Source organism: Beta vulgaris, chromosome 9 (assembly GCF_026745355.1).
Source record: "Beta vulgaris subsp. vulgaris cultivar EL10 chromosome 9, EL10.2, whole genome shotgun sequence".
Classification (NCBI taxonomy): Eukaryota; Viridiplantae; Streptophyta; class Magnoliopsida; order Caryophyllales; family Amaranthaceae; genus Beta; species Beta vulgaris.
Genome location: NC_079210.1, coordinates 3,749,527 through 3,776,750, shown reverse-complemented (window position 1 = coordinate 3,776,750; position 27,224 = coordinate 3,749,527). Strand labels below are relative to the sequence as shown.

At 35.4% G+C, this 27,224-nt stretch overlaps 2 protein-coding genes across 2 annotated transcripts; one reads left to right on the top strand and one right to left on the bottom strand.

Moving 5' to 3' along the window:
• The first annotated feature begins 9,179 nt into the window (after positions 1–9,179).
• On the top strand, positions 9,180–15,705 carry LOC104902732 (centromere/kinetochore protein zw10 homolog). Its single transcript, XM_010690625.3, has 14 exons — positions 9,180–10,001; positions 10,103–10,240; positions 10,474–10,647; positions 10,781–10,942; positions 11,351–11,584; positions 11,658–11,795; positions 12,179–12,271; positions 13,177–13,272; positions 14,218–14,346; positions 14,467–14,544; positions 14,639–14,797; positions 14,882–15,032; positions 15,137–15,219; positions 15,294–15,705. The coding sequence occupies exons 1-14, from the start codon at positions 9,441–9,443 to the stop codon at positions 15,375–15,377; spliced, it is 2,280 nt and encodes a 759-aa protein (XP_010688927.1). The 5' UTR covers positions 9,180–9,440; the 3' UTR covers positions 15,378–15,705.
• A 1,402-nt stretch (positions 15,706–17,107) lies between these two features.
• On the bottom strand, positions 17,108–23,247 carry LOC104902730 (protein disulfide isomerase-like 2-3). The gene is made up of 9 exons (XM_010690624.3): positions 22,920–23,247; positions 22,123–22,281; positions 21,332–21,445; positions 19,667–19,824; positions 18,986–19,085; positions 18,419–18,595; positions 18,141–18,286; positions 17,582–17,728; positions 17,108–17,475 (listed from the first exon to the last, which is right to left on the bottom strand). The coding sequence occupies exons 1-9, from the start codon at positions 23,049–23,051 to the stop codon at positions 17,292–17,294; spliced, it is 1,317 nt and encodes a 438-aa protein (XP_010688926.1). The 5' UTR covers positions 23,052–23,247; the 3' UTR covers positions 17,108–17,291.
• Between the last annotated feature and the right edge of the window lie 3,977 nt (positions 23,248–27,224).

Below are 27,224 nucleotides of genomic sequence, written 5' to 3'. Positions count from 1 at the left end.
CTGAGGGTCAATGGTTGTGTTGCCTTTTCCGTCGATGGCCCATCTACGGGCCCGTAGGTGATTTGGAGCTAGGTCGCCTCCTAGGTGGGACTTACTATGCCACCTGTCTGGTGATTACTGATGACCTAACATATGTATTGGGTTGGCCATTTATGGAGGTCTAACAGTTATGATAAAAGATTGAAGTTTGATCCCTTTTGAGATATACATATTAGAAGGATTATCACCACCTTTCGATTGTATTTTTTCTTGAGTTGAAAAATTGAAGATTAATTCCTGTTAGTAAACATAATGAATTTAAACAGTATTGACGTGTTTGACGTATAATTATGTACAAAACATCAAGCGTTCCTTTGTAATGAAAGTACTCAGATGGACAAATCGATATTGTTCCCTGAATAGTGAATATCAGCCCGTGCACCTGGGGGAACACCTCAAGTCTGCAAACATCTACAATAAATATATACGAAGAGGGAAATTAAAATTTAAGAAAATTTAGCTAAAAAGCATAATCGTTACATTACAAGACACTACATTTGTAGTGCTCAGTCAACTTGATCATGGACACGTACCATATTTGGTCTTAAAAATGCTATGCGACTAAAGAGAAAAAAAAAAAAAGGAGAGAGGAAAGGATGATCAGATGACCCTAATGATCTGATCATACTTGGATCATAGCCAAAGGTCATGAAAGAGAATAAACGACAGGTCCCACATATAGTGAGTTGGCAACCATTGAATGGCTTCAAGAAGAGCAATCCAATCGGTTGAAAAGCTCACAATTGTAGATCACCCATTGGGGTTAAAAAAACCCATAAGACTACTAGTAGATCATAAGTGAGGTGGAAGAGAGATAAATTATAAAAATAATTGATGATCCATATTAATTTTTGAATCAACGGGTATTACTCTATGTATCCGCATATGCAGCTCCTACAGCTTGTGTGTACAACCTTGTTTGTGAAACATGAGCGACGCAAAAACACTAATAAGCCCACATATATATTTGAACAAAACAGAATATACAATAAGATTTTTAGATAGACACGTTCATATGTGTTTTATAATCTTGATCCTTAACAAAAAAAAAATGCTAATAAATTTCAACCAAATCACGGACAATGTCAAATACATATTGCATTTCCCAGTACCACGTCATTATTTATCCCATAGGTGGAGTTTTTTTTTAGGAATTGGAGAGGGGTGATTTCATTGATAATAAAACTGTTTTCACTTACAACAATCTCATTGAGTAAGAACTAGAAAAACAATACAAGTATTATGAATCTCAAACATATGGGTCTCCTTTCTCGTCAGCTTTGGTATCCTATATTTAGATGCTGAGCATCTATCCTACCTCATCAGCGAACATACGAACATACCTAATGCACCCCCTTTTTGTTTTTTCCACTACAATTGACAAGTTAAACCATTGCTTGTGCTTAAACAATTAAACATTGACATTGGAAAATAAAGATGACTTACAATATGGGACTGTGATAGGGCCAAACACACAAATAAGAAAACCAAGAGTTCCAAATCCGGGTGCGACATGTACTGTAGGTTACGCTGAGCATGGGCTAGTTTGTGATAAGTTCTTCAAATAATGAGTAAAATAATACTCATTTCTAATCACTCATTTCTCTGTCTTGTTTCCTCATCTTCTTATTTATTATTTCACTTACCTCCCATTTCACTTTCCTCGACTGTTTCTCTTATTTGCTCCAAATTTCATTCTCCTCCATGTTTCTCTCTTCTCAATTGTTTCTCACCACCAAAATTTTCTCTAACATTCACTTAAATGAATAGATGACAAAATCAAATATTGGAGCTCAATTTCCAAAAGGAATTAATTTTATATTTGAGAATCAACATTCGAGTTTCCATAATTCCTCAAGGGTGTAATTAACGATCCATAATGCAAAAGATGATTTAAGATTCAACACTAATTTTAGATTTCTTTTACCTCTATTGTTTCTCTTACCTTAAAATTTCTATCTCCGTCATTTTTTCTTACCTCCAAATTTCTCTTTCCCTCATGATTTCTCTCTCATCATGGCCAATCCAATTACTGAACTATAAAATATGATATGAGAAAGTTGGATTCATCAATGGCAAAAACAATTGTTCAAGTTTTGGAGTTCATCAATAGTGACTTAGTTTCACAATTGAACTAAATACTGCAATTTCAAAATGAGCACATTTATACTCATCTGAGAAAATCGAGATAAAATGATTGTGCTAGGAACTAATTTTGTTGTCAGCTTTTTGGACTAATTGATGGAAATCGTGAGGCATTGCGTTATAATTGGAGAAGATAACTCCTAATATCTTCCCAAAAAAACTTGTGGGGTCATATTTTCAGCAATCGATCTTCGTCTAGAGTTTGGGATATGTTTAGAAAACATGATTGCAGATTTATGAAAATTCACTAACTGCCTTGAGTTAAGGCAAAAAGAGTCTAGAATATTTTTTAGACAAAGGTATTGTGATCTACATGATACTTAGACTAAAGCAAATTACACACAAACATAATATAATAATTAAGAATTTGTATACTTAGACTAAATCAACAAATGAAAAGCTATACCTAGTAAAATTGACAAATCAACTTGCTTGCATCTCTATCCAAGAGGCGGGGGAGCTATGGCCTCCCCCTATATTATGCCCTTCACTTATCAAATTTTATTTTAAAATATTCACTTCCTTCTTGATCTACAATTATGTGTAATAAGGAGAGTAAAGATTGCCTAACTTGTAGTAAGATGTGATGCATGCAACTATGCATAAAACTTTTCCTAATAAATATGCTTAAAAAGAGAAATTTTCAATTGAAAATTAAACTGATATAACTAAAGCAATTTCGAACAATTGCAAATTAAGTAAGAACTTACAAAATTTCTTTCTACCTAAACTTTCAATTACAATCAGAATTTCAAAGAATATACATTAATAATTCATAAAACATACCAAGAAAAATAAGAGGATAGTCTCATATTTTTATTATTTGGCTTTTATAATTATCGTATATGTAGATTAGGATAATTTATCATTTTATTTATTAAAAGGTTCGTGGTGGTCATTTGTGTCATTTGAGATAATCCATCTCATAATTTTATTTTATGTAGAAATATGTCAAGGCTATTAAATATATTATTTAAAAATATGTTCGTAATACAAATATATCAAATAAATAGGTTTGTACCATCCAATTTCTGAATGTAATGTCATGTAATAAATTACACATATATTAAAGAGATTGACATATATCATTCAATAATAGCAACATATAATATTACATTATGATACATGGTCATTTCTCACATTGGAAAAAAGTTGTGAATGATCAAATTAAACTACAATAAAATAATATTAGTGCCTCTAGCGCTAGTCACTAGCAGAATAATTGCTTATTGCTGCGGTTTTATCCTTACACAATAAGATATCACATAAAAAGAAGGAAAAATTCACAGGAATAATCCCAACTATTGAACATCTTCCATAATTAATCCCAACTATGGGTTATTCCTGTATAATCCAATTTATAACCTCATTAATCCAAAAATACTCCAATCATACTGCAACCTATATTAACCGGTTACCTAGTCATGTGAGCCTCACATGACTTACTTCTTCTTCTCAAATCTATTTAACTCTCAGCTTCTTGTAGAAAATGGGAATTCTCACCAAGAAGCTTGCATCTGTAACGGTAAAAAATCTCCTCTCCCCAAAAATTCCATGAAATCTGCTTCTTCTGGATCATCTTCTTGGAGGTCTGCTGAGAGGGTAACACTTTGTTATACATATCCCCCAAATTGAGGACAGCGAAAACAAGGGTCGAATTATGGAAGAAAGTTCTATGGATGTGCTTTTGGCTGTAAGTACAATATAATTCGAAGTTTGTTTAATTGAAAGATTTGATTTTGTTTTGATTATGATTTATATATGTTGCAGATTTCAGATTGTGTTTTTCTTATGGTATAAAACCAAATTGGAGATGTTGAAGACATAGTAGAGGAGAAATGTTGATTGACGAATTACTGAAGAGAAGAAGATTTTAGATGGAAAGTGCAGAGGCTGAAGAAAAGAAAAAACAAGGAGTGCCCTAACTGAGATGAAGATGGTTGTTTCAAACACTACAAAGGGGGAAAAGCATGCAATGACTGCACTATTTTTTTCTTGGGTTTTTTGTGCTTGTGTATTTGAAAGGATTTTAATTAATGTCAATTAGTTCATGTATTACCACATGAAGACAGTACTTTAGAGCTACTATGTAACTGTTATTGCCTGAAACAATGGCATAATGATCACATATTTATTGGAAACACTTTTAGAGAGAAATTATTGGTTTTTGTAGTTACTTTTGTGTTGTTATTGTACTTCAATATGAGAGATTGATAGTGGATGGGTTAATTGTCTGGTTTTATTCTTTCAAATTTAATTGCAAAATGCAATTTTTTTTTTTGCCTGTATTGCTGCGGTTTCGAGCAACAACCGCAACAATAGACCAAGATATTGATGCGGTTTCTTGCCAAAACCGCAGCAATATGTTGTACTTTTTAAATAAAAAATAAACCTATTGTTGCGGTTTTGCCCAGAAACCATAGCAATATGTTCAGATATTGCTGCGGTTTAAAACCGCAGCAATATATTAATTACCTATTGCTGCCCCCTTAATTGCTGCGCGGCCAAAACCGCCACAATACGCCACTTAATGACCGCAACAATAAGCATTTATTCTACTAGTGAGTATTAATGTTAATATGTCGTAGCACACATCCCGTATATGAAGATAGTTAATCAATAAGTTAATTCATATAGACCGAATATGATATTTAGAAAGCTATTTTGTTAATCACAGCGATTATAATAGCTACTTGTTGATTTTCCTTGTATCTTGTAATTTACTTTCCAACTAGTATTAGGAGATATGATTTTATATTAGAGGATTATTAATTAGGTAGAACGTACTAATCAGTATGTAATCTGGTTATTTGACCTAGTAATATATATTATGCCTTTTGTTGCTATTTTCCAAAAGGGACAATTGACCCTTACTTTTGAATATGACAAGATCAACAAAAGACAATCTAATGTATGCTTGAGTTTCTGTATTGCATGGTCGATCATTGAAGAGAATTTATGCTTAGCTAATATATATACTTAAATGTCTCTTCAACTTATTGGCCCTGAACTTATCTGAACTGAATTTATTGAACCTGAACTGAACTGATTGGAACTTAATAAACATGATTGGACCTGATTGAACCTGATTGGAACTTATTGGACCTGATTGAAACTTATTGACCTGATTTGAACTTATTAGACCTTATTGGCCATGGTAGAAACTTATTAGACCTTATTGGACCTGATTGAAACTTATTAGACCTTATTGGACTTGATTAAAACTTATTTGACCTTATTAGACAAAAAAATTGACGAGTAATAACATAAATATTACCCCTAACGTAAATACTACCCCTCAAAATTTATTGTGAAATAATAATTATTGTTAACCTTTTTTCACCATGATTATAATATTTTTTTAATAATAATATAATCAGCTAATAGTAATGTGAATAATCAAATAATAGACAATAATACAAGTATAATACTATACATTGTGGTACTTTAATAAAAAAAACTCTAATAATAACATAATTAGCTAATAGTAATATGAATTATAAAGTAATGGATAATAATACAAACGTTTATTGAACATTGACTATTTGGGCCTGATTAGACCTGATTGAAACTTATTACAACTGATTGGAACTTATTGGAGCTTATTAGACCTCATTGGAACTTATTGCACCTGATTGGAACTTATTGGACCTGAGTGGAACTTATTGTCCTAATTGGACCTGATTGCAACTTATCTGAACTTATCTAAACTTATTGGACCTGAAATTTAATTTTTTAAAGTTGAATAGAACACATCCTAAAGGGTTGAGAAACCCAGCTTAAAAATAAAGCACTCAGAAAAGTACATTTACGCGAACTAAACTACATATGGAAAGCGCGCGACTAGCAGCTAAGTACTTAAATAGTGATTCTCCGCGAGACTATTCGCATATTCACATAGGTGGTGGCGGCCGTCGTGCTGGAGGGGCCCTATAAATAGGGGCGGGGTTCCGAACCGGGGAAGGCGGAACACGCCGTGCTGATCGTACAGGTCGTTCTACGTGCGAGACTACCTGCAAACCACCAAATCTTGCAGCCTCAGCAGGAGTAGTATGTGATACTAATAATCCATTAACTAAAATAAATGTGAGAAAGTATGCCATAATAGCCATTTCTTGTTTTAGCTTGTCACGCGAGCTGATGAATCCACTCACTGATGGGTTATGCAATAATATGACATATGTACGCTAATTTATAGAAATTATTAAGAGAAAGATTAAACGACTTTGATGTCAAAAAGATGGTGTATATAATAGACCATTTCTTTGTTGAATAATAATCACTTTAAGAGTTTGTCTTGCAAGAGACCGTCTACTTTTAAATTAAAATTAGGCAATGGTAAGCCTAATATTAAAAAGAGAATTGGCCCAGTAATGACTAGGTTAATTTCTTTCGGTGACTAGTTTAATACATTTAGTGACTATGTCTACTTTTATATTAAAATTAGACCGTCTCTTTTAATATTTTTCGTCACTTTAAATGTTTGATTTTTCTCTTTCTAGATATTTGAATGTGTAGCACCAAAAGTTGATATTTGACTGTTCGTTCATGGCAAGTAAAATGACAATTAGATTATTCCATATTAATAACACTAATCTCTCATTACTTACCTAACTTTGGAGAAAATTTATAGTAGATATGGGTGTAGGTACCATGCTCACAATACACCAAAAACTATTGTTCACTCATTGAAATTTCACCAAATGAGCAAAATTTTACTTATGTCTAATTACTTATGCTTATTTGCCCAAATGGAAAACCTTCTTCAAAATGAAATAAACATTGCATACAGTTTCAAAATGAGCACACTTTTTCTCAAATGACCAAATCTTTTCTCCAAGCTGGAAAATCAGTTCTTATTCAGAGTCATTTATAATCTACCCCAGCTTATCTTATGCCAACGACTTAGATTCCAGAAAAAATACGTTCTACAATAGATAATATCAACCGAAAGTTTTTTGGGTGCTCCTTAACAAACTCTTCCGAGACACCCCTAATTGCATGGTCAGATCTTTGTCGGCCTAAAAAATATGATGGTTTGAATTTCGGAAAATGACCCATATAAATGAAGCATACTTAGCTAAAATGGGTTGGTGAATCCTTTTTGACCAAGACTCTCTTTGGCCAACTCTTATGTGCCAAAAATAACTTCGAAATACTACTTTCTTTGAGTACAAAGCTAAGCCATATGACTCTCATATTTGGAAGTCCATTCTTCAATCTTGAGAGCTTCTAAGAAAAGAAATCCGTTGAAAGATTGGATCTGGAACAAATGTCTATTTTTGGATTGACAACTGGTGTGCCAATTAAAGCCTGATTGAAATGCTAAAAGTTGGATCTCACTGTTAGTAATGTCATTCTTCCATCAAGACAATGGAATATTTCTCTCCTTAATGAATTAGTCCCATCGCATATCGTCCACCTAATCTTGGGAATTTCTATCCCTAAATATCCCTCCCCAGATGTTCCTTGTTGGGGGCTCACTAGCTTAATTGGGTGAATTTTCTGTTAAAACGACTACCTGGCTAGCTCATGAAATTACTCCTTCTAACAGTAGTCCTAATTTTTCTATGGCAACGGCTACAAAATGGGCTTCTATTGAAATTAAATTTAGCCCACCGTCAAATCACTAATGACGTTCTGTGCCCCCTTTGTAAATCGATCTAATAAAGAGACTCTCAACCATTTTTTTCACATGTCCTCTAATTTGTCAATATTAGAGTTCAAGTTATATACGCCTAAAATCTGTCATATAGTGCCGCAAGATCTGGTACAATGCCTAACATGTGTACGTCCCTACCCTCAAGCCTTACAATTATTCTGTTATAATATGTTGAGTATTTGGAAGGAACGCAATTCAATTATCTTTGAAAAAAATATGCTTAATTTAAATCGTATATACAACAGAGCCTGACATCTGTATTTAGAATGACTGCTCGAAATACGATAGATTTTTCCTTTACCATCTCTTCACTTCCTTGTTGCAGGTCCCCTACTTCCATTGCATTTAGCTGGCATCCTCCTCCCTCCGGATGCTTCAAGCTAAACTTTGATGGTTCAGTTATTGGCCCCTCAGCCGTTGCCTATGTGGCCATTCGCGACTCTGATGGTCTTCTTGTTGCTGCACAAACTTATCGTTTTAGGCAAACCTCAACTTTCTTTACTCTCCTCATGTACCAAAAAAATATAGATCACATCAGTACCAAATAGCATATAAAAAATTCAAAAGACAAATTATGTATTGTCACCAACATTCACTCTAAAAAGATATTAAACTAAATCTTCAATCATACTCTTGATTTCCAAGTTGAAGAACTTGGAGATAGTGAAGTGTAGGCTTAGGAGTATCTGATCCAATAATACAGAGTTTGACTATAAATAGAACTTGTAATGCAGTTCTAAGTACGACTGACAAAAGTAAAAAATATTCTAAGTGTCTAAAAGAGTCATTGCCCCTTATTTCTAAAAGAGTTCATTACTTGTTGCCTATACGTGAACGAGAAAGATGTATTAACCTTAAAGAACGAAACTACAGATACAATTAAACATCCCAATATCACCAAATTATAGTTTTATAATCAGTGGTCCCAAATTGCCATGACACACCAATCCTAAAGTTCCAACACTTGAGCATGTTAATAATAGCATAATTAGACCCTAAAAAAATCATCGTTTATTTCTTTCACTCCTTTGGCCCATACTCTACCTTTATCAATAAAAAGTTACCCATCTTTCTCTCTCCTCTAATAAAAAAATACTCCACCAACTCCTATCACATCTACCTTTTTAATAAAAAGAATATCTGATAACCATATTACAACTTCTCACCTTAAACTACGTGTCCCATTCAGATCTTTCTAAAATTGAGCAAGTAAGATTTGTTTAATCGTCGTTGCTAGACGCAAACTCTTCCTATTCAACCTTTGCAACCAAGCATTATAATGCGCTTTCACATTTTATACTGTCACTTCTCGGCGAGGATATCATGAGAGTTCCTCGTTTTATTTTCTTAGCTTGTTTGGGATTTTTTTAGTCCCCTCTTTTGCATATAAAAAAAACATTTGCGACCAAGCTGGGCTTTTAATCCTTCAAGAATTTGACATCAACCAACAAAAACCATAACATGATAATTGGGCCGTAAAACCCCCAAACTTCTTCTATCTTAAACACCTTTAAAACATATCTCCCGACTCACCGGAAAATCCACACTTTCTCTCTCCTACTCGCCGGAAAACCCTAACTTTCCGGCGGAAGCCATGGAAATAGCTTCAAATTCCATTAACGTGCGCGACCTTCTCTCCTCATCTGACCTCAACGATCCTTCCTCTCCACTCTCCGCACCTGACCTTCGCCTTCTGATCAACAATCTCGACAATCATTCTCACCACATCAAATCCAAAGTTCAATCCTACATTCTCTCTCATCACTCTCACTTCTCCGACCTTCTTTCTCTCTCCTCAACTTCCTTCTCTCACTCACTTTCTCTCTCCTCCGACCTCCACTCCCTTCTCTCTCTCCTCTCCCACGACGATGATCGACGTGAAATTAAGTCTGTTCTTGACGAGATTCGATCCGTGGTTGCTGAGTTAGAGGCGAAGAAGAATCAAGCGTCGATTTTGAGGGTGATTGTTAGGTTGAGTAAGAAATTGGGGAATGTGAAGGAATTGATGAGAATTGGGGATGTTGTTGAAGCTGCGAAATTGGTTAGGGTTTTGAAGAAGGCGTTGAGAGTTGGGGGTGTTGATGAGGAGAGAGAAAATGAGGAGGTTGTTGTTTATGGTTTGCTTAGGAAACAATGGTTGCTCTGCTTTGAAGAGGTGAATGAATTTTTTTATATTTTTATGTTTTTTAGGGTTTTGGTTATTGGGTTTTGTGATGATTGGTTTTGTTATAGATGAAATTGCATTTGGGTTTGTAGATTCAGGATTTGCTTGTTAAGTTTATGGATGATGCTGTGAGGTTTGACCGCGAATTGGGTGGTATTCGGGTTTTGTATTGCTCCGGCGTTGGCGAGGCTCGTGGAGTTGAGCTTCGTACAGTTTTGGAAGCCATGGATGTGAGTTTTTTGTACTATGGTTTTTGAATTTTCATTGTGAATTCAACTGAGTGTTGAAAGCATTCATGAGAAATTGGGTTAAATTTTATTGACAATGCATGTACATTACATTCTTTTCATAAGAGATTGTGTTAATCTTTATGAACATACAATTAGGTACCATTTCCTGGAGTTTGGTAGCTTCAAAATTCAAATCGTTGTTAATGTTTGTTGAATTACACAAAAATGGATAGGTGCTAGGAATACTTAACTATGGGCTTGCAAGAACTGCTGACTTATTTATCAAGCACGCCATTGCTCCTGCTGCGAATTTAAAGGCCCTGGTTTCTTTTGTGGAAGAATCTAGTGGGAGTTTGGCAGAGACTGGTAACTCAATCTTGAAGATAATCTCTAGACCAGAATCGAAGGTAACGTTGATAATATAACTAAAAGTGGATAGCTTTGGTTTCGTTTTGACTACATAACTTAATGTAAAAACAGAAAGAATATCATAATGTGAAAAATGTACACTATCTAACTGACTCTTTCATTTGATTGTAGGTAGAAGACATGGATTGCAACGCTCTGTTCTCAAGAATGATGATAGTTGTGAAATTTATCTACAAAAATATATGTCTTGAAAATGGTTCTTGGATGCGCTGTTTCGGAAAATTGACGTGGCCAAGGATGTCTGAGCTTATTATCTCTAACTTCCTCTCAAAGGTCTGCTTACCAACATTTCATCTTTGTCATCCATGTTTAATTAAATTGCCACGACTTCACTTTATGTTTGATGCAAAATGCGCAGTTATCTATATTCTTGAAATTTGTACGAGAAAAGTTATGGTTAATGTATGATGCTGCTATTCCTAGGGATTGCAGTAGCCACTTAGGCAAGAAGATGTATCAACTGTCACTTGCTGGCTGTTTAGAGGTCTATGTAACTGATTTATTAGTTTGTATTGAACCAGAAATGGTTTCTTACTCTAATGTGGCCATAATTGGGTGGATATTCACCTGATAGCATTTGCTATCTCTTTTATGCTGTTTACCCCCCCCCCCCCCCTACAAGAACAAACTTTAGCCTGACCTCTCTTTGCAGTGTTGACTCATTGAGTTCTGTTTGCCCAGGTTGTCCCTGACGATGCTTCTAAGTTAGCTGATTTTCAAAAAATTATGATTGCTTCTTCAGAATTCGAGACTGACTTAAAGGAGGTTATGTTCATATCTGAGTCTGATAAGAATGATGAAAGGCTGAGCAACTTTGCTGATAATGTGGAGGTGCATTTTGCTGTGAGGAAAAAGACTGAAATGTTGGCAAATGCTAGGCAGTTGATTCTGCGATGTGACTTTACGGTTCCAGAAGTAAGCTCCATTGAACCTATCTTGTGTCTTTGTTCCCATTGGCTGGGTTTGTGTACTAACTATTAGTTCTCAGGAGTTTGGTAGCAAAGGACCTAATTTCAGAAATAACAGAAACAGTGACTGTGCTGTCAATTTGCTTTTTTCGTCAGAGAGGTGTATAGTGTCTCATGCCGCTTGTCAATTGATGAAGTTGGTGCATCAAACACTTCAAGTAAGATAACTATTTATGCCGAATTTGCTTACTTCTTTTCTCATCAGCATCATTTTCATCACACTAAGCTTTTCTATGGGTAAATTATGATGGAATCATACTTAGAAGTGATTTCTATCATAATGTCTAGACATCACATTCACACCTAATTTTACATCTCATTGTAAATTGGGCTATGAATCATTCTGATTAGCTAATAAACCCCAGGAAATACTAAATCTGATGTACTGATCGTGACTTCCTATGAAACAATCATCTGCCATAATTTGATCACAGTTAAACCAACTCTGAACAGCTCTGAATTTTTTCTCTAATTTATGTAGCATGTTTGTGATTTCATGTTAAAAAACGGAAACTTTATGACTTGTTGATGAATCCTGTAGGATGTTTGTTTGTCGTCCCCACGAGTAGCATTGGAATTCTATCATGCTGCAAGGGATGTTCTATTGCTGTATGAAGCTATCATTCCAATCAAGGTATACTTGTTGTAGAGTTCTTCAGTGATCAGTGCAGTCGACTATTCTGTTTTTCAAGCAATGACATGTAGATGCAAAATTGCTGAAAATTGAACTCTTTTTCTTTCATATCTACATGTTCAATGCTTAGAGATGTGTGTATGGTATTGTGTATTGCATATTATTTCAATACTTTGTTCAGAGAGCTTGGCATCTTTTGAATTATTTCTACTGCAAACTTTTCACCTCATCTTTCAGGGCATGGTCTAGACTTCAGAACTTCACTACCAGATAAACAATGTGTGCATTACTTAGTATGGCTGTGTTAAATTTAGGTGTTGCTGATACTAGTTAATTTTACTAAGCAACATTTAGGTACTGCTGAAACTAGTTAGTGTTACTATGCAACATTAAGGTGCTGCTGGAATAGCTTTATGATAGGGTAAATGTTGTACTTATCAAGAATTGTGTTCTATTTGTTCCGCTATTTCCATAGCACATAGGTGTCCAAATCAGAATAATGGACGCAGGTGCATGTATTGGACTCATGCACATTCTTGTTTCTGTTTATGGATACTTCTTGGCTTTAACTGAGTTCATTCCATCTTAAATAAACTTCTGCTGTAATTTAGGATAAAGATCAAGAGTACCTTTGGTCATGAGATTAATCATTCAGTGAGCTTCAAACTTTTCCCATCATATGCTTGTACTACTCTTATTACACTATAGATGTACAGTGGTTAGTCCCAAATAATAAGAAATATACTTTTTTTGCCTTGAAAATTAAGTGAAAGGGGGGGGGGGGGGTTGGGACATCCTTAAATATTAATGTGGTTGTATTAGGTGCTGCCTTGTTATATAACAATACTTTGTCTTCGGGCAGTTGTATTCTAATGATTATAACTTTAGTTTTTTCACTTGTGAAGTTAGAGCGACAGCGTGACAGCATCAACCAGGCTGCTGTTCTTATGCACAATGACTGTCTTTATCTCTCCCAAGAAGCTATGGGGCTGGCATTTGAGGTATGAAGAAATGTTTGCTGTCTAAATTCTGAATTTGGCTCCTGGCTACCTTATATTGTCGACAATCTAAAGCTAACAAGTAACAACTGATGGATATCTCTATGACAAAAACATATATGCCCCGTCTGGTAGGTGATAATAAATGGTGGTAACGTTAATGAAGTTTCATGTAATTTGCAAAACGAATTCGTACACGTTATGATGGTAACAGAATCCCATCTTTAAACATGTGATTCTTTTACAGATTTCCACTCTCATTCGATACCTCCACTAAAGTCGTAATGGATTACAAAAGCTTAGGGCTAGATAAGCATTATCGTGCACATTGAGATGATATTATCTACACAAATATTATTATTACCCCCGTCTATTACCATCTACCAAACATGAACCAGCTTGTGAACTGGAGTAGCTAAAGCTCTAGTAATTGAGCTTGTTATCAGCTATAATATCAACCAAGAAAAGAAAAAAAAGGAAGGCTTCAAGCTAGTAGTTAGAGCATGACCACTCATGATCTAAAAAAACATGTCATCCCTCTCTCTCATCTTACAAAAGTTGATCATACCTTATGTTCCATATTTTTACTTTCTAGGCTTTAACTGAGTATTTTTGAGATATTTCAATTACAAATTTCGAATTATAATTTATGCATGTGGCCCACCTGCACTTGCTCCAGAGCTCATTACATGACTTAGATCATGGGATGATCTAAATTGAGATTTGTCATGTCATGACCCAAATTAGATCACCAAAAAAACATGAGTGCAAGGCCACAATTTTTTTGATCAAGCTTCATAACATATTCTCATGATCAAAAAAGACGTGAGTGGCCATGCTCTCAAAGCATGGCTTTAGCTTCAAAATTAAGGCTACTTATCTTCTTTGCCCTATTGCTCCTTACCCTCTCCGTTTCTTTAGCTTATGCATCTATTATTTTGTTTTCAGTACCGACCGGACTTCCCTAGCTTCTTGAAAGAGCATGCCATATTTGTTGATATAGCTCCTAGATTGCAGCTATTGGCAGAAGACATACTCCAGCAGCACGTTCAAGTTACAATCTCTAACTTGAAGGAGGTATGAATTGCTTTAATATATATTGGATATTTCTTTTGATACATTTGGTGCTGACTAAACTGAAACTCGCACTACTACTTGAGTTTGTGTTTCTTCTTTTACAATATTATGATTTTTTAGGCTATAGATGGAGCTGATGGATATCAGAATACTCATCAAATGCCTCAATACGAGTCTGCAAAGTTTAGCTTAGAGCGGGTAATAAACCACATACTTCGATGGACAGACTGTTAAACCTATATATGCTTACGTTGCCTCTGTTATGATTTCAAATAAAATTTGTCCCTATCAGGTTATTTTCATCCTTGAGAAAGTCCGTATGCTGTGGCAGCCTGTGTTACTTCCTTCAACATACAAAAAGTGTATGTGTATGGCTCTGGAATCAGTTTTTTCAAGAATTGCACAGGACATACTCTTCCTAGATGATATAGCTGCCGAAGAAACCCTGCAAGTGTGTGAAACCTTAATTGTGTTTCTTTATTTCTGAATGACTTTGTACCTAAGTTCATTAAAGCTTCTATCATTGTATTTTCAGCTTCAAAGGCTGATTTATATGTTATTGGAGAGTCTTGCACCATTGCTAGAAGCCCTGGGCAGTATTAAGTTTGATAAGAAATCTGATGAGAACTTTTCACGTCCACTTGAAGCAGACATTCCATCCTTGGGAAAACTTCGGAAATTATCTGGTATAGTGCTACACTCTGATCCACCCTGTCTCCCCTGGGTTTATGGAATTGTTTTTTTTAATTAAACGTTGTTTATTTGTTTATGTGTTTATGGTATTCTTTAGAACTGCTGGACTTACCGTTAAAGTCCATCACCGAAGCTTGGGAATGTGGAGACCTGTATGGCTGTGGATTTGTTTTAACAGAGGTATGCTAGCTAGTGCAGAAACTTTGTGAAGTTTGTGTAGGATTACAATTTTTTCATGAAGCTACCTATTGCAGGTTGTAGATTTCATCAAAGCCATATTTACCGACTCCCTGTTGCGGAAAGATTGCTTGACGAGAATATACAGAATTAACTTTTAGATGGCCCTTTTGGCACATGAAAAATGAACCTACTTGGAAGTAATTCAAGTTAATGGCTTCCATCAATTCTAACAGATTGCTCAGTATCTGAACTATGGAGAAGAGCACTGCTTTTTTGCACTTCTGTTGCCTGTTATTCTTAGTTTCTCTTTTTTTGTTTTTGTGGTTGGAGGATGACTTCGACTTTGTATATTCTTCTTTATAGATTCTAGCTTTTTATAAATATTGTCTAGGGCATGTTACTATGTAAATTATGAAGATGTATACATCTCCATGTAATATTTTCATTTTGAAGGAAGCTTTATCAGAGAGTGAAATATCTGTTTAATGGTTGTTGAGAACTAGAATAATAATGGATTTCGAACGCCATACCAGCAAAGACCCGATGCAGTTTGCCTTAAAACAGTAATTATTGGGGAAAAAACTAATGGTTTGGACAAGTTATGTTTAACAAAGATCAGTAAAATATGAAGTATAAGAGAAAACAACAGAGAATCTAGTAAAATTGAGTTAAGTTCAATTGAAATGATTTTAGCTCAGTAAAAAGTAGGTATAGTGAACAAGGTTTGAATATCAGAAACTTTAAAGTACGTTAGCAAAATGAACAAAATTACCCTTCAATTATACTTCTTATAAGTAGAACTTTAAAGATAATGCAAAATCTTCAGATTTGCAAGCTCTTCTTACCCTCACAATTCGGAAATAATTATCGTCCTCCAAAAGAAAAAACTATTTTGATATATAGTGTAGTATTAGTTTATGAATCTATAACAAGATCACGCTTAAGTCGGTGTTTTATAGACCTGGTTATTGCTTAATAATTCCGCTTATGTGTAGTTTTAGGTCATTGTGTGTATTATTTACTAGGTAATCTTTTCTAATAGTAACTCATAGTTGGATTATTTTTTTGTCGTTTAAAAAATGAATCTACTTCATACTACTCAATCTCAGGATTGCTATTTTAGTCTTTAGAAAAACCAATCATTAAACCAATGTTTCAATAAAAAGTGAAAACTATATAGAGCATCTTCAAAGAATAGGTGTAAACATTGTTTTAAATTTAAGGGAGTCCGTAAATGTAATTTATATTGAGCCTTATGATATTCTGATTGTACATTTATATCATCCATAGTTATTGCATTCAATCCCCCGAGACTAGATTAGAGCAATGCCATTGGTGATTTGGTGATGAATTTATTCACCAAAATCTAAAATTTTGGATTGAACAAAAAAAAAGTTGGATCCCATTGGTAATAAAAAATGTGTTCATCAAATGACAAAATGTGTCATTGTTCATCATGTAAACAATTTGTTCACGGTCCATTGAGAGAAAAGGAAGAGTTTTTAAATTATTTTATGGCAAAAAGGTGGAAGCATGACACACAGCTAGCCAATGGCACACTGCCACGTGGCTGATGCTGTGTATTTTTGGAAAATTTCGTGAAAATTTCCACGAAATTTCGTGGAGGAGTGGAGGTGATACATTTGTTCATAAAATGAACAAAACATGAGTAAGTAGGGAAATTTGATGAACAAACTCATCACCAATGACATTGCTCTTAATGGTTTATTTTGCTCTCTTCGTTCTTCCCTTTGTACTTTGAGACACCCTTTTGTAGTTTGGTAAGAAAAATTACTCTACCGAACCCCTGATCCTACACATTTCTCCTCTTTATTTGACTTAGTTAAGCCCATCTTCTAAGAGAAAAAATTCCCACCTGAATCTAGAATACCATCAAATGGAGCATTAATCGAATTCAGGAAATCATTTGACATCCGTTTGACAGTACATGAAATGCTCCAGAGAATACAATTCTATATGTAGTTGGCCAAAATTCTAATTTTGAAGAGGGGGAAAAAATTCTCTCTTGAGCCAAACCAAAGTGATTGTCCTATACTCTAAATTCAACCAGTTTACAATTCATCACTTTTGCTATCAGTGTCATCCTCATCCTTCATGAGTTCATCAAGAGAGAACTCATCTTCTTCAATGACTTCGCCGTCTTTTCCATCCCAAGCTTCAATCTTCTCAATCTTGGGAGTATCATTCATTGGGAGATTACCCTTCCCACCGCGCCCTGCTTTTTTCACAAAATCTCTGCATCGCCAAATTCATGATTACAAAATGATTAACTAAAGTTGGATTTAGATATCTTAGAGAAGAACAAAAGGTGGTTTTAGTATGGGATATAAAATAGGCTTACACTAAATGGTCAAGCTCAAACGCGGTCTTAAGTGGAGCATAGGCACCTTTTTTGACATTAATGGCCACCATAGCAGGATAACCATACCCACCAACACCCACATTCTTCTCAAGATCTGGCTGTTTACCTGCAGCTGCCCAGACAAAGCTGCAAGAAAATGCTATTAGAAAATATTTCACTTGCATATGCTTTGTAAGAGTTTGGTCCCATCAATCCTCTCTTCCTCACTCGTTCCGAGTAAAGAGATAAACGAGTAGAAAACTCAAGTACCACAAGATACTTGTTAGTTGAAAGGTTAATAAATTTCTATGGCCAGAACTCCAGTGCCTATTATCTTTTTTAATTTTCAGTTTCCTGTTTTTTCAAAAACTCGAAACAGCAAAATGGAAACTAGAAAAAGTACCTTCCAGCTTTCTGTTGCCATTTTTCAGAATAAACACGGTTAGTATAAGTATCACTAATTTGAAGTTTCCTATATCATGACTTATAAATCTTAAAATCAGAAAGTAAAAACTGACACACACTGAAAGAGCCCTAAGATAAGCAAAATGATAGTTACCTGTAAGGACTTCTTTTGAATTTCTCTGCTACTGACAGCAACATCTCTAGGTACTTGTTCCTTCCCTCAGCCTTGGTGTCCAAGATGTCAGGCAGGAAAGAAACAAAACAGATGGCAGCAGAACCACACTTCTCTTCCATGACATCCTACTTAAACAAGCTCAATTTAGTTTCATTATATATTATATACTTTCAAATAAACTGGAAAAGGTTCACACTTGACTAGTTAGATAAGTACAAAAAGAAAATTGTAAAGATTATTCAGAAATGTAAGCTTACCGGGCTGGTCAGCTCAATGACCTCAGGAGGAGGAGTATTTGTTTCCAACTGTTCAAGAGCAAATGACTCGATTCCAGAAGCAGATCTTGCACCTTCATAAGGGAATGGGCTGTCTTTGTCAGCACCAAACACTAAAATGGTTGGGAATCCTTGCACTTTAAATTTGCTCATCAAAGACTGAAAAACCAGCAATGTAGAAATTTAGCCACCGTTTTACTATAAACCATCACTAGAGAAATTTGAAATTCGACAGCACCCTGTTCTAATGTGAAGTTGAAAAACTAAAATACATATTATTTTCATACAGACAAGAGAACTATCAATCTGGAAGTTCACACAATTGTATTAATTCTTCATTACATGAATATTTGAGAGCAGAGACAACAAATCAAGTATCACTGAAGAATAAACCAACTACCTCAAAGAAAAGAACTAGATTTATAATTAAAACTTCCGCATAGATAAATCAAACAATAGACCCACATATCGGCCTTTTGTTACAGCCTGCATGTCAAACCATCTTTACAAAATTAAATAATCGACATGAACATGGAACAAAACTTTTACCTTCTCTTCATCACAGTTGACATGACCCAACTTAACTTTACCCTTCAAGTTATTTGCTGCTTTCTTCCACTCTGGGGCAAGTTTTTTGCAGTGACCACACCTAGAATAAAAATGCATCAGTCAAATGCACACCCATGGAGCATATCAGACAATTTCTGGCCATAGAAAATATTAGACACAAGCAATTATTCAATCAGAAAGAGCATAAATATGATCTAAGACTTTCATCTTCAGCCCAATCATCTTCATCCCAAGACACAGATATTAGACAAATGCTTTGATCAGAATAGGGTAATCTCTTCCAAAAACGTTCACATATTTAAATATGCTTCCATGAAAATACTTTATATGCTGTCTTTATAAAGCCAAGTTTATATCATGCATATAAAGTGGCCATTGTGATGTTCTTTCCCAATGATAATTCATGCAAGTGACTATGTAGCATACAAGAATTGGGGTCTTGGAAATGTAAATGTTTCACAAAACAGCAAAATTTTAGATTCCAGCCATTTCCGTTCATTAGCTCCAAAGCAGCTGAGGTTTCGGGAACGAAAACGTTTTCCAAACGGGAAAACCTAAGGTCCTAGAGATTTCCATGCTTCATAGCATAAGTATAACCATGTTGAGGATCAAGATGATAAGTTAACAACAATTTAAAAAAGGAAGTCACTAGAAATATACCAAGGTGCAAAGAATTCTACGACCCAAAGATCTTTGCTTTTCAGCACCAATTCATCAAAGTTACGTGAGTTCAGCTCAACTGAAGAACTGGGCTCAGACTTCTTCTCACTTGATCCTCCTGATTTTCCATTTAGACGGTCCTTCAGAAGTGCCTTCACCTGCAAGCAACTCAAACATCTAAATATTGGCAAGCTCCCTTAAGACAGAGAAATCAGTCTGCTGGAAAATTCAAGCATGAGAAATAGATAGAGTGACCTTCGAAATAGACACAGCATCAATTAAGAAGCAAGAGAGATAACAACATTAGCTTCCATAGTGTTCTAACAACGCTACTCTATTTGCTTGGTAACTACTGCCTTCTAGTGGCTCAGGTTTGTGACAATTACAACTTGGATTCTAATTATGCAATGTTCTTGATTATGGGTGTCATTAAACAACCTTGCATTTCCATGTGTCAAGAATTTTGGGAAGAATTAAGATATTCTGACACTATTGTCTATAAATTTGGTATCATCCCTAAGTCATCCAGAGCTAAGCATACATGTAACTTGGCTTCAAGCATAGCAGAATTTGAGATGTATCAGATATATCATTGACATAGAAGATATAAAATGTAAAGGTGGCATCAGATTACTTCATTTTGCAACGTAAGTGCACATCTATCTATGATCACACAATTGCTAGCTTTGCCTCTTGTTGTCTACCCATTCAAGGTGGACTTCCGGGTTAACAAGCTTCACCTAGGATATCTATTGTGTTGACTTACCTATCCCATTCATCTATTTTGTAGCTTCCTTTTGCTTGGGATGAGTGACTAAATAAATCCTGCTCCTGATTCTTCTCATAAATCTCACAGGAGCTGTTGGCCTTCTAAACGACTGGCTTGGTTGGCTTCTTAGCAATTAATGTATATGTGTTCACTTGTGAACCTTATATTGCAGTGAAAGACTGAACCACTAGCATGAGGCATAAACCCATATATAATAGGCAAAGATCTGTTAAGAAAAGTACATCATCCAGGAGATAAAACTATTGCAAAAAAGTACACCACCACTTCTGTTTCATCTCTCTTCTAGTATAAGAAAGCAAAAGGCCACTGCAATTTTGAGGCTTGTCCAGTTCTCCTCCTATCTTTAGATTTAAAGTATAAGAAGAGGGTAGTCCTTGACAGTCTAAAGGCAATGGTTCGACAAAGTACATAAACGAGAAAGAAGGAAGTACTAATTTCAGGTTGAAGGGTATAAAGTTAAAATAAAAGCCCTCCACACTAGGAAAGATCTGCATATGAATTCCCCCCTCCCTCCTTGGCTCCTCCCCTCAACACAGAATAAGCTATCATATACAAGATCCTCAAGCGCTTATTGAATGGTGAATCAATTATCATTCAGCTGACTTCACATTGTTGGACTGTATGGAGCAGATGTTTAGGGGAAAAAAGGTAATCTCGTAAGACGATGAATCGACAGATAATTTGGTTACAGAACTCACAAGATGTTCAGCAGAAATGAAACAATTAAGTAATAGGTTTAGGTTCCCAAGTTTGAAAGATACAGTTTCTATGGAGTAAAATATTTGTCTCCCTTCCATTAGCACATAATACACAATTGATGAGCCACAAAACTGTATGTAGATAAAAGAACATGACTCCTAAGGCGAAACACCAACCTGCTGGAGAGCGAATTCTGCAATAGGTTTGACATCCCTTGCTCCCATGTAATCAACAGGACCCTTTCCATTTACAAATACCTTAATTGTAGGAAATCCTTTGATGCCATATTCCTTCACATGTCAGGAAACCAAAAAAAACAGAAGTTGAGACTTTAGAGCCATATCAGGAATAATTAAAAAAAAAAAAAGTCTGTGGATTCTGCAATTTAAATTATCAGCAATTTTGCTAGCAAGAGTGCAACAAATTTCAATCTTCCAATATTCATATTACTCCACTTTTTCAAAAATATTAGCATACGAAATCAATCTTAAATCATTTGGACAGTAAATTGGACCCAGAGACTAGGAGGCCTCCTAATTGTCACATTATTTCAGAATAGTAAGTGCTCGTTTGGTTGAATGTAGGAAGTGCAAATTCCTTGAAATATTATCTTCCCATATAATTGTATTTCCTAGAAATTGCTAGATGTTCTTTGGTGATTCAATGGAAATTCTCATGGGAATTTCCACTTACCTAGGTCCCCCTAGGTAAGTAACTTCCCCCATTTTGTGAGAAGTGGAACTTCCTAGGAATTTCTACTTCTCATGAATTTGTCAACCAAACAACACCAAACAATTCCAATTCCTAGGATTTCTAACTTCCTATGTTAAATAATGTTAACCAAACAACCCCTAAGAACGATCAAAACTTTTGTTACTGCTTAGACAAACAAATTCTTTGACACTGTGAATAGCACATACCATGATCTACTAATAGCAGAAAATTATGAGGTTAGCTAAAGGAAAACCTGAGCCAGTGATTTGTGAGCATCAGCATCAAGTGCTGCAACTGTAGCCACGCCTTTCAAGACAGAGGCCGCCTTCTCCCATATCGGTGTTAAAGATTGACAATGACCACACCATGGAGCGAAAAACTCCACCAGGACAACCCCATTTGAATTCAAAACCTGCCATGAATGACCATCCTATCAGAACTCTTCCTCTTCATACCAAATTTAATTCATTCACACCAATCAAAACCCAGAAAGGGGTAATACACAAACATTCAACTAACAATCAAGACCTCCTAGAAAGCGGAAAACCCGATTGCATTACTAAAACATAAAGGAAATTTAAGCATAATTTACAATCCCTCCCCCCTATATTTGCCACACCCAATGAATTTCCTCAGTAACAAGAACTTCTAATGAATCATTATCATTTATCAAAGCAACACATAAATTTAAATATGTCAATCAAAACCCAGAAAAAAATTACTCGAACTGAAAATCAGCATCCAAAACATATAGGCAGATTATTTTTATACCCATTGAAAAATAAACACCATGTATTAAACTAGAAATTAAAACTACTAACAGATAAAACAAGGAAACATTAACATAATTCCCAATTACCTCCTCCTCATACCCAACCTTATTCTAAACTAAACCCACGAATTTCATGTAAATCAAGAACTACCCAGAAAAAAGAAAATCCGAAACAAGCAATGAACAAATCACAAAGATTAAACATTTACCAAATCAGATCTTTATTAGAATTTAAACTAACAAAAAAAAATGATGAACAATGAAAATGAAGGAGATACCTTAGACTTAAAATTAGAAGGAGTGAGCTGAAGAACGGGTGATGAAGCACTGTATAATGCATTAGTATGTGTATAAAATAAGCATATTGTTAATAATAAGCTTATGATACTGCTACAATTTGATCTCTGCATTTCTTTCTTTCTTTTTCAAAGTTTCTCTCTTTCTGTAAATTGTGATGTGATGTGAAGTGAGTGTTGTTTGTTTTTAAAGAATGGAAGATGATCGGAGAAGAAGGTTCATGACGCTGTGAAGAAAAAACCCTTTGGATGGACCCACATTTACGTGTGATATCCAATTAGAGTTTTACACGTGGACGATTGATTTGGTCTTTCTATGAATCTGTTTTTTCAAAGAAATTTTCCCTCATCTTAAAAGAAGGGTAAAAATGATCTGAGATGGATTTATTATATAATAACCACCATTTTTAGATAAGTGTAATATTTTTTATTTTAATAAGTTAAAGTATTGGGTCAGACGAGCCCAACCCAATACTAAAATTCTGCAGTAGTGTCGTTCATTCACACGGATGTTTGTGCATTAACAGATTCATCATTTTAAACCATTCTCAACTTTTCTTTAACCAGCCCATCATCATCACCCCTCTAACAAAGTTGAGAATGGTCGTATGATGATGATGATATTTCAACGAAAAAAAGGGCTTCCAAGAACAAAAATTATAATTCTGCAATCGCCGCAGAAGCAGTGGAGAGAGACCAACCTCTAAGAACCTTCTTGATACCAAATGTATCAGTTGAAGAATTCTGAATTCAGTTGAAGATCGCATGACAGTAAGTATTCCCGAGACAATGAAAGTTCTTACAGGTTCCTTCTTGATTTTCAACGAAAGAACCAACTGCTAATTTTCAGTTGACTGAAATCTTCATTCTTATCTTAAGTCAGTGACAACGAAAATTCCCGAGAAAACGCAAAAGAGATTTCCACCATTCACAACAAATTGAGGTTTGAAGTTTTCTTCATGAAATTCTTAATTTCAGTCTTCATTCTTTTCCTATTTTCCATGTTCAGTTGGACTTTATTTTGTTTCAGTTGGACTTTGTTTTGTTTCAGTTGGACTTTGTTTCGTAATATGTATACCAACTGAAACAAATAATGGACCAACTGAAACAAAGAATGGACCAACTGAAAGAAATAATGGGCCAACTGAAAGAAATAATGGACTAACTGAAAAAAAATTAAAACTAACTGAAAAAAATGAAGACTACCTGAAAAAAAATGAGGACTACCTGAAAAAAAATGAAGACTACCTGAAACTCAAGTGAAGTGGTCCGACGAGAATATTGTGTCGGACTCGTCCGACACAATACGAACTCTTTTAATAAATACCATAAATAAGTATTTCATGACATAATTCAAAATGAAAAGTTTTCTTCTTTTATATACAGAAATGTCATTACTTAATTACCCAACAACTTAATTAACTCATCATCTACCAACCTAAACGAAACTAATAATCAACCCCTCCCCCCAACTCCCCCACTCATCTCATGCACCCCACTCTCAACCCCCTACCTCTCTCTCCTCAACTGAATACACCCAACCCCCCCTCTTCCAAACCAACACTACCAACGCCAACCGGACACCACCTCTAACGCCACCAATCCGACACCTCCACCCCAGTACCGCCTATCTCTTCCTTCTCTCCTTTTCTCGCCTTTCTACCGATCCAATGATCGTGTTAGATCATTCTTTTCCTTCTCTCCTTCTTTTCCTCTAGTTCCATCTCTACATTTCAAAACACTATGCGGTCTTGTTAGATTTGGTATCTTCTTTTTCGAAATATAAGGATTTTTAGATGTACGGTGGTAGTGAATTTTGGAAATGGTGGTTGATACGTTTCTAAAATGGGAAATGTTGGTAAATTTTGGTATCGTCTTTCTATAGATCTGATGGTGGTGAATTTTAAAATTGGTGGTGAATTTAGGAAATTGTGATTTTTGAACGGTGGTAGTTGGTGTGTTGTTGCGATGGTGGTGGTGGTGGTTGAAGCATTTCTACGGTGGAAATGGTGGTTGTGATTGTTGTTGGTGGTTGGGCTGGAAAAGTAGGGTGTTAGTTTTACTAATGGGGAGGGGGATTTTTCAATGGGCAAGGTGGTGGCAGTTGTTACAGCCCACCTAATTAGCAGCTTAGATTAATGATGTAAACGAGTTATACCTAATTAGGTAATGTTACCCAAGCTTGCAACTTCCCTTCCAAGGAGAGCCCTAAGACGTGGAAGTATCTTACCACCTTTTTCTTTATATACTAGTAATAACTATTACAAACCTTATTTTAAAATAGTTACATACAATACATCACAAAACACACATAATTGTATTTACATATCTAAGTACTACAAACATAACACAAAATATCTAAGTTTAGTACACAAGGATGCAAGCCCTTCACATACTCTACACAATAACTTCTTCACCTAAAATTTATAAATCCGTCACTGTCCAAGAAGGACAGTTTAGAAACAAAAATGTCAATCAAATCAGCAACGCTTGTACATAAGTTCTCTAGTTCCCTCGATTTATTTACAGATGACTACATGAGATGGTTTATTGACTCTTTCGTTTGCATGAAAAAAAAACGTTATCTGGTTACATGTATCCTATAATACTTTACAGGCAGAACTTCTCACGAAACTCTTCGTAGTTTCGATTAAGGATATAAGAAGTGTGATTACCAGTATAGTTCGTGGCGCGTAGTATTTCACATTTCACAATGTTGCTAGCAAAACAGGAGAGCTCAATAAACTTCGCAGCATAATCTAGTACGTCCATCTTGCCTTGCCTTGCTCAGATTCAAGAACTCATTCTCTTTCATCCTCCTCAGGACTGGAGGGAAAATTTTCTCTCTTAATTTTTCGACAAACCTTTCCCATGTAAAATTAGGTTGCTTGGCGATTTCCTTCATAATGAGCCACCATATCTGTTGTCCCCTCCAAATAAAAGGAGGTCAATCTCACCCTCATCCCATCAAGACAATTCATTACGTCCAATAACTTACTCATATAGTTTACCCAATTCTCAAACTTCATGGGATTTGCCTCTCCATCGCAACTTTACGGCTTATGATTTTTCCTTCATCATCGTTCTTACTAACTCCCTGAATTTCCAATATAGCTAATAATTTAGTGTTCATTCCGTGGGGTTCCTTGATTTGATCATCTTTACTTGCGGGGTCACCTCATCAACTTGAGTTGGGAGTATCCTGTCCATATCCTACATACATTTATCAAACATTAGCGGTGTCACACACATCATATTATCATGCTTCCATATTAGTTAGCATAATATTCACCCCCCTTCCCTTTATGACCTTTTTATCACACATAGGATACTTGCATCTTTTATATTATCATTTATTTTACACTTCTTCCCAAGGCAACACATTTATTATTCACTGACTAATTTGATTACATGCCCTTACACACGATTACATTATTTGATCTTCTAATAGTAACTTACACACGCAATAATTTAAACATATATAAGTATTCTCAATCTTAGGTTACATAGATCATAGAAATACCCACTCTCATCACTACTACTAGAAGGAGTTTTAGGAACATAATCTTGTGCACATGCTTTGCATAGACTTCCAGAATTCTGTGTTAAACTCGAACTAGACCCACGAAAATTGTCCTTCACAGGATTGTCTACTACATTGCGCCCTCTCCTTGCTTTCCTACTCTCACGCCTTTCCTCCATCTGTGCCAATCGTTCATACATAGCCCCCCAATACGGTTCATTTGGAAATATTTGTGTAACATCCCGTCTAAAACCAAGAAGGACATAGCCTTAAGATAAGGAAATAGTTATAGATAATGGCAGCGGAAAAATTCAAAGAGACGGAGATGCTACTCTAAGGAGTAGAATATGAACTATAAATAGAACGAGCCAACATAAGTAAAAGTCAACTCCAAGATATATATAAAAAGGGAAGATGAGGTCCCATACCCTCATTCTTCAACAAGTCTCAAAGAGTCATAACCCACCAAGAAATCCTCAAAATCATAGAGTAAACAAAACTAAGACAACTAAAATCCATAGTTCCAATACATAAGTCAAAACTAGAATTAGCTACTTAAACCAACTAAGTATCTAATCCTAAGTCCAGATTTGAAATACTCATCCACTATGACAAGCTCCCTTTCTTTGCTCACACGGGGAACATACACACCCCCGGTCTAGACTAGAACCACTCTAAACAGCGTCACCATCTGCACAAAGATACAACAATTTCCACAATTAGTGGGGAGTAACTAGCAGTTCTCCCAGCTCGAATAGAAACAG

Coding starts and splice junctions, on each gene's coding strand:
- LOC104902732 (XM_010690625.3), top strand. CDS start 9,441: ATGGAAATAGCTTCAAATTCCATTAACGTGCGCGACCTTCTCTCCTCA. Junction 10,002..10,102: donor GGTTGCTCTGCTTTGAAGAG/GTGAATGAATTT, acceptor TTGGGTTTGTAG/ATTCAGGATTTGCTTGTTAA. Junction 10,648..10,780: donor TCTCTAGACCAGAATCGAAG/GTAACGTTGATA, acceptor ATTTGATTGTAG/GTAGAAGACATGGATTGCAA.
- LOC104902730 (XM_010690624.3), bottom strand. CDS start 23,051: ATGCAGAGATCAAATTGTAGCAGTATCATAAGCTTATTATTAACAATA. Junction 18,596..18,985: donor TCAACTGTGATGAAGAGAAG/GTAAAAGTTTTG, acceptor CTGGTTTTTCAG/TCTTTGATGAGCAAATTTAA. Junction 17,476..17,581: donor TTTGAGCTTGACCATTTAGT/GTAAGCCTATTT, acceptor TTGGCGATGCAG/AGATTTTGTGAAAAAAGCAG.